The 8,152-nt window shown below is 37.3% G+C and overlaps 1 protein-coding gene across 2 annotated transcripts in view; it reads right to left on the bottom strand.

Moving 5' to 3' along the window:
- Window positions 1–8,152, bottom strand: part of PDGFRL (platelet derived growth factor receptor like) — a 32,939-nt gene continuing 24,787 nt past the window's right edge. For both annotated transcript variants that reach the window (XM_061584868.1, XM_061584869.1), the window contains exons 4-6: window positions 7,815–8,108; window positions 2,737–2,876; window positions 1–977 (exon numbers count right to left, since the gene is read on the bottom strand). In XM_061584868.1, the coding sequence (XP_061440852.1) occupies window positions 789–977; window positions 2,737–2,876; window positions 7,815–8,108 (623 nt within the window). In that variant the 3' untranslated portion in view covers window positions 1–788. The remainder of the gene's footprint in view (window positions 978–2,736; window positions 2,877–7,814; window positions 8,109–8,152) is intronic.

Raw genomic sequence — 8,152 nt, 5'->3', positions numbered from 1 at the left:
TTAAAACTTGCAAAATGTTTTATTTGCTCAACATGTAATTTGCTCAACATCAACATTATCTATACAGGCTGCATATCCCTAAGATGACATATTAAAACCTGCATATACTATAAATGTCAACAATAAGTATAAAAATATTTTATGCTAATGATTAATTCCACAGGCGGAATAAATTTTACAGAACAAAAAACCCTGTTAAATTCCAAACTACCAAGAGATATATGGATGTATGTTATAAGTTATATTAGCTTTTTCATATGCGCAAAATACAGCGCAAGGCTAATTTTTCTGTTTACTAATCTAGCATTGTCTTCCAATGACAAAGTTATTGTCAGATTAAGGCTTTAAAATGTGTAGTATTTCCTAAAGGGTAACTCAGTATACCTAATGATTAGCATTTATGTAGTGCTTTAATATTCAAAACATGACAGTGAATATTATCTTGGCAAGCTTTGCAACTGACCCTTTAAGATAAATCAGTGTTTCCATAACGAAGATAGGGGCCTGAGAAGGATGGTTATTTCCCAAAGGCCGCCTAGTGAGTTCACAGTAAAGGCAACATTTGGATGACTGATTTCCTGGTTCTCATTTTTGTTTCTAAGCGATTGTGCTACACTTGCAGAATAATAAGCCTCTCCTATAACCATATGTTTGCATTTTTATTGCTCTCTGATAAGGATGGAATATATTAAGACTTGTTTTAACTCATTTTCAGTTCAGAATGTAAAGCTAGCCAGAAGCAGTCCAGCAACACATTTTCTGTTCTGTCTTGCCTAGAGCTCAGTATGTCAGATGAGTTCAACATGAGTAGCTACTGTTGTCTGTCCTCGAAGGTTCTGAGCTATACATATATAGTTTCCAACATCAATGGTCTCAAAATCTTCAATAGTAATAATGCTCTCGGAGATTCTTGTAGTATGACCAATTCCTCTGTCGATCAGCCTCCAAGAGTCTTGGATAACCACAGGCCTTTCATACTGATGATTGAAAAACACCCACATAAAATAGTAACAGGGTACACGTCTGTAAACAGTACTTAATTTTATTAACAGTATTTTACTTGTTAGCATAAACCATATGTAGGAGTTTTAATCTAAATGGCAGAGCTTGTTCTTAATGTTTTGTTTTAATGTATTTTAAGGCCTGTTTTTATGATGTTTTAAAGTGTTTTTAGCATTTCTGTTTGCTGCCCTGGGCTCCTGCTGGGAGGAAGGGTGGGATATAAATCAAATAATAAATAAATAAATTAGGGAAGCTGCTGAGGCTACTGGTTTAGCAATAAGAATCCCAACTTTCTCATACAATGAAAAATGTGTTTGCTGCTGCTGTAGCTGCCTGGATTTTGAATTATTATTATTGTTCACATTAGGCTTAAATATAACAACTTAAGGCTGGTCTCCCTTTGCGTTTACCAGAGAGAGACTCCTTACTTGGAAATTTTAGCACCTAAGTGTGATGTGCAGCAGGATCCTATCCATGTTTAATTGGAAATAAGACCAACAGAACAGCAGTAGATAAATGCAACCTTAATGTAGAGTCCTCATATTGGTTCAATACTTCCTTCAAAGTATCTTGTCTAGTTTAAATACCTTGAGGGTTGCAGTTGCTAGTCTCATGGTTTCTCTTGGGTTCAGATATTTTGTAAATAGCTGAATTTGGAGCTCAGTGATATAATTTAAGACTAAGAATGTAAAGATTTAAATATTTTAAAGGCCATATTTGAAAAGTTAATTGAATCCATGCAGGAGGCAGAACTTCAAATGTTTTATGATTTGAGATGTAGTTGTGCCATCTGTTTTTTCAAGAGCAAGAAGTCAAACTGATTTCAGTAGAATTTATACATGAGAGATCATGGTGCAGAACTGTGTCACTTCAGACACAGTTATGGTAAAAATATTCAAACTATCTGAACATATTGCAGTCTTATGCTAAGCATGTTGATGTTAAAGGCAAAATCCACTCCCCCATCTCCCCAAACCAATTAGAGGCTTTGGGACAAATTGCATTTTATCATAAAACCAACCACCAACACCAGCACTACACAATCATCTGGCAGTGAAGGAAATTATTGATGTGGCTAAAAATCTATTTTAGTAGCCACTTTTTACAAATCTAGTGGCTAGAGATATTCAGATTCAGAACAGATTCAGTGACTATAATAGCTACATACAGCTGCAGCTTCAGTAACACAGTCACATTAATCTGTGAATTTTTAATATGTACAAAACTTAAAATTTCAATTATTCTACAAAGTAGCAAATAAAGATACATGATTGATTTTTAAAAACCTATTAGATGATCTGAGTCAGAAGGGAATAAACTCTTAAACATCTAGCAAGATATCTTAGTAGTAAAACATTTCTGGTACATTATTAGATGGTAAATGTCCTCTCTAACACGCCCTATTTGCTTACTTATCCTGATAGCTCTATGGTGGTCCTTTTGTTAGGTTTTTTTCCTACGGAATTATTCAAAACATGGATGCCAACTGGCAATTTTGGGCTGGTTCAGGCCTTTTTCTATATTTTTTTTGCAGGCTGAGAGTGGTAGGAAAAATAGGCTAGCATTCAACATTACCTCTGTCTAATATGAATGAATATCCTCCTCAAAGCTTGAGCAACTTTCTAGGTAAGAAGCTTGACCTTCACACCTTTCTAAATTCCATGCTAGAACTACTCTTGTGTATATAATTTTCTATTTTGGTTTCAGAGAAACAAAAAAGGAACAGCAGCTTACCTCTTGCCCTGGATATATCCAATTAAATTCTACTTCTACATCTGGTTCCCCCAAAACCGTGCACAGAATGCTGATATCATCACCACCTTTTGCATTATTGGATGATGCTTTAATAGTAGTTGAAGGAGGGCCACTAGGAACTGGTTAAAAGAGATGGATGAGATACACTGAAAGGTGATTCCACATTTAAAAAATTCTGCTAGGGTAGCAAATGGACCAGCATGTGCATTTAACAGCAATGTGATTTGTGGAAATCAGCAAATGAAAATTTCACAACATGGAAACTAAGATCACCACCTGCTAATGGCTGCAATCAAATTAATATTAACATATACTCAGGAGGGCAGTAAAATATTGACAACTTTAAATTCTACTGAAAGACAATTTTAATATATTTACTGCTCAATCCACCCAACAAACACATCTATTTTAATTATCTCCTATGTTAGCTGTAACTGCTGTTTGGGGACAAAATAGTTTGTGGATGCAGTTCTCTTTTGCTCTAGTGTTTTAGGGCTTATGTGGGTTTTTTTAAGTGTCTTACAGCTTGGGAAAGATGTAATGGATATTGAGTAAACAAAGAACTCCCAAGTTATGCCTCTATTGCAAAGTATATGTTCACATTTTGAAAAAATGCACTATGGTAATTTTATGAGGTTGACTTGTCACTTGATCTGTGATTGTGCTGCCCTGTGGAAATGGGAAGATGAACACACATGACTGTGCTACGTAAACCTACCTCAGTTTGCATACAAGCACATGGGGAGTGTGTTGTTTATAGAAACTGATCATGTAATTAGAACTTTATCGTACATTTGCACCTGATCAGAAATCTGGGAAAGTATAGCTATAGTAAAATTCTCTTCCTCTTAAGAACGTTTGGCAGGCATCCTTGCTTCTAACCTTCAAATGGCTTTTGACATCTTTCTTATGTCAACAGGCCTATTCAGTGGCTTAAACTTTTAAGAGAGACAGTCATTTTCATGATCATTTTGTGTTATTTTTAATAGTGTTTTAAGTAATTTGTAAACTTTGTTATACATCTCCCTAATATTTTGTATGAAGGTCTATGAATATATTAATAAACAAAAAAGAAGAAGAATAAGGGGCAAGTGATGTCAGCCAAGTTGAATGGAAGCCAGATCTGATCACTCTGAATCCCATTCCGATAATTACTCCATAACCCTGATACTAACTCGGTTCACCCTCTTTTTTTGTGTCTTCTGTTGGGCAAACTTGCTGGGCTCCTCACTGCTGTGTGAGCAACTCCATACCAACTATTTTAAGCTCCTAACACTGCATGGAGGCCAATCACTGCTATCAAGCAAGGCCTCTAACATGGCCACCAACGCAAAAAAATTGGGGAACCCTGACAGGGAAGATCTAGCATCTCTAATCCAGAAAGAACTTGCTGCACAATTTCTGTGACAATACAAAGACCTGTTGGAAGAATGGTCCCAGAGCCTAAAACCACTGGAAACCAAGCTAGCTTCCCTGGAATCTGCAATGCCAGCAGTGAAGGCAACTACTTCAGAAACACTTGATCTTAGCATCAAACACTCTGACCGAATCCAACACTTCAAGGCAGCAACTCTGGGTTTGCAACTCAAGCTGCTGGACCTGAAGGATAGAGGGCGCAGGAAGAGCGTCTTCAGGGGATCCCCGAAAATTCTGAAGAGGACAGTGTCTATGCTTTCCTGCTGGGCTGGTGGTATACCCTTTTTCACGGTTCTCCTTTGACCTATCAACAATTATCTGCCAAACTGGGGACCCCCAGACTTAATTGGCTATATATACTTCAAATTAATTTTTTTTATCACCAATCCAATAGTGCATACTCAGGCTACTAGAGCTCCTTTGAAAGCCATCTTCTCTTTGTCTACAGAGCTGGTATCTTTATTGTACACTGTATTACTCAATGCCCTGTTCCCACCCTTCATTGGTTTGCGGGCAGTGTGGGACACAGACTTGGGTGAGGAGGTGGACATAGCCTTGTGGAATTAAATTTGGACTGCTAAGCCATTCTCTTCTGTGCCTGTTAATATTTTATTTATTTATTTATTTATTTATTTGATTTATATCAATTTATTTGGTTTATATTTGATTTATATTTATTATTTGATTTATATTACTATTACGGAGAACTCCCTTAAACCTATTTATAGATGGTATTATATGCCCACACAGATGGCACATATCCAAAACTTAAATATTGGCATCACTAGTGGTTTTGTCCCCAAACACAATCCTTTTGGAACACTGTCTTAATGGAAATTGATACCATTGTTAACCACACCATAGACACAGATCTGAAGCTATGTTTACATTCGATGTTTGCTTGGGCCTATGCTGAACTCCCTCTGAAACCTTTCATTACTTACCTTTTGGTGGCCGCTCTTTGATTATCACTCATGGATGGAAGGACACCATATTGCTCATGCAGATAGTTAAAAAATCCTTTACACTGCTACTATTGAGAAACTTGCCCACCATTTGAAAGTGTTATGGGGCAATGCCGAACCTGAAGATTTTGCAGCTGTCTGGTGGACCTTTATTACACGAATTAACAATCAACTGTTGGACGTTTCACTTCAATCAATGCATTGTCTTGCTGTGTGCTCTGAATCTATTGACCATTAGTCAGTTGAAAGGGCTCCTGCTTGAATTCTCTCCTTGTTACTTTCATCAAGTTTAAGCATGCCTCTGTCTGATTAGACTGATATTCTCAAGGCTATCATCACTTCCAGTTCCTTTTCCTCATTTCCACAATTCTCTCCCTCCCTACTTTTTGAATTCAGCTAGTGTAGATGATTAGGCTTTCTTATCCATGTGCACTTTAATAAAATGAGTTTATTTTGTTTTAAGATAAATGCCATTCTCTTTCATATCTCCGGTGAACTTTGCTGCATAAAGCAACTCTGTTCATCAACATCTCATGTCCCTTCTCCCATCTAAACAGGAATTTCTTTGGAAATATTTGTGATGTTGCCTCTCCCCCTGTGCTGCTTATATTTCTATTTTGTGATCAGTTGATCCATATTTATATCATTTTGAGTCCTCCCTCTCCTCGCATCTTTAGGACCCTAATCTGGTTGTTGGTGTTGTTCACTAACTCTACCTACAATGAACACATCTCTGTTTACAGCTTTCTCATGCCAGACACAGTTTAGTTACTGTTTTTGTGTGTGTTTCTTCTTGGTGATGTTATATTTCTGTTGAACATACACTTTTAATCCTAATAAAAATTTCAAAAACAAAAAAACATTAAAGCCCTGCTGGATCAGGCCAAAGCATCCTGTTCCTCAAAGTGGAAAATTGGAGGGGTGGGAGTCAGGACTCAGGAGGTCCATTTGGTCAGGATCTCTAGCTCAAAGAGGGCCTCAAATTTAGATTATTTGGGGGGGGGCATTTGACATGCAACTTGTTTTTATGAGCATTAAACCAAAATGTGACTCTGTCAGCTTAGAGCTGCAATTTTAAGAAAATAAGAGATGCGATTTGATAAAGACTTTTTTGTTAACTGATATAGATTTTGTCATATTAAAGTTTAAAATGTTCATAAATATTAATAAAAATATATCTGTTTTGATGGCACAAGATTAGACAGTGGTGAACATGTCCTCTCGGCTCAGCTGCTTATATAAACAAAACTATTCTTTATTGTGGTTTCGTGTCATCATATTTTATTTTTATTATGGCTAGGGTCCTCAAAAGATGGAAATAGCCCATCCCTTTCTGGACTTCTAAAAGGGCTTGAAGGCAATGGCCCTCTTCTGCGCTATTCCTCATTGGTAGCCATCACCACATCATGTGGTAGTCAACTCCATAGTTTACCTATGTACTATGTGAAGAAGTACTTCATTTTATCTGTTCAGCTTTGTTGGATGACCTTGCATTCTAGTATTATGAGAGAGGGAGAAAAACTTCTCTCTTCGCTTTCTCCAGAGTATTTGTAATCTGTCATGTCCCCACTTACTCACCATTTTCTAAACTGAAAAGCTCCAAGCAATGCAACATTTTCTCAAAGGGGAGTTGCTCCAGCCCAGATCATTTAGTTAACCTTTTCTGCTGCACCGTTTCAGCTCTGCAGTATACTTTTTGAGATGTGATGACCAGAACTGTACACAGCAGTTCAAGTGTGTTTGGTTGCACTTGTAGATTTGTATAATGGCATTACAACATTGGCAATTTTATTTTTGATTCTTTTCATGTCAGTGGATTGTACAGATGACTAGCTCCCCAAGTGGTCCATGCTTGTTGCATAGTAAATATAGTAAAAGTGGTATAGTCCCTCAGCCAGGGGTGAATCTAGCTTTGCAACTGAAATGACAAATGTGCTTACTAATAAACATTGGCTCTACTTCAGTGTTGCCATACACATCCACACATGTCCTCAGGGCAGCAGTTTCTTTTACATTTAATTTTCAAAATGCTGCAGGTAATATTTTTATGTTAATAATGAGTTTCTTTTTTAAAGATCTTAGACCTGAGGTGGTATTAAAATATGCAAAACTGTTCTGGATATTTGGGGGTAACTCATGGTGACATCACAGGTAGCAGTCAGTCAGTGCTATGGCACAGCCAGCTTCCATTATAAACTTGGAGCATATGTTTTTTGAGAGTGTAATCCCAGAGAGAAAAAGTACACTTTGAACACAGTGAGGGAGATTGCAAAGGAGCTCATTGTTTTAAAAATTGTTCTGTCTGTGTTACTCCAGAAATAAGAAGTATTGTTATACTATACAACAAGCAGTGAAACAGGAAGCAATACTCATGCTTTCAGTTACACCACTTTTCACAATGTGCACCAGGGCTCTAGGTTTTAGGAATGCAGAAATATACCCTGCTCCGGTGAGAGTCCACTGGTAATTTTAGTTCCCCACACAGTTGAGATAATTTTTGGTGTAGCAATGCTTGTGGGGAAATAGTTCCCTGAGCAGTTTACCATAAACACAGATCACCACTCTTTCCAGGTATCATGTGTCGGAAAACTACTTGGTGCCAGTTTAAAGCACTATTTCTGATAGCATACAGAAGAACTGTTTTGACATTAATCTGAGTCATTCAATTAGTTTTACCTTCCACATAAAGCAACTGGTACTTAATGGAAATCTGAGGAGCTTCCCATGATTCTGCTCTGCAGTAAACTACTCCTTTGTGAGCAAACGTTGGGTGCTGATAGACAAAACCCTTCTTCATGTCATAGATAATGTTGGTTCCATCCACTTTGATTTCTTCTGCTGGAAACTCCTGGTGTAAAGTTACTTTTGCTGATGGGTTGGTCACACGGCAAGGAATTATTGCCGGTTTATCCGGGGTGAGGTACACAACTTCAAAATAACTGGGAGAGGGAACAAAGAGCTCCTCTTTATCTGTATAAAGAAGCAATACAATCTGTATTCATAACCATCATGTA

This window comes from Rhineura floridana, chromosome 9, assembly GCF_030035675.1.
Source record: "Rhineura floridana isolate rRhiFlo1 chromosome 9, rRhiFlo1.hap2, whole genome shotgun sequence".
NCBI classification, from domain to species: Eukaryota; Metazoa; Chordata; class Lepidosauria; order Squamata; family Rhineuridae; genus Rhineura; species Rhineura floridana.
This window is presented reverse-complemented; position numbering and strand designations above follow the sequence as displayed.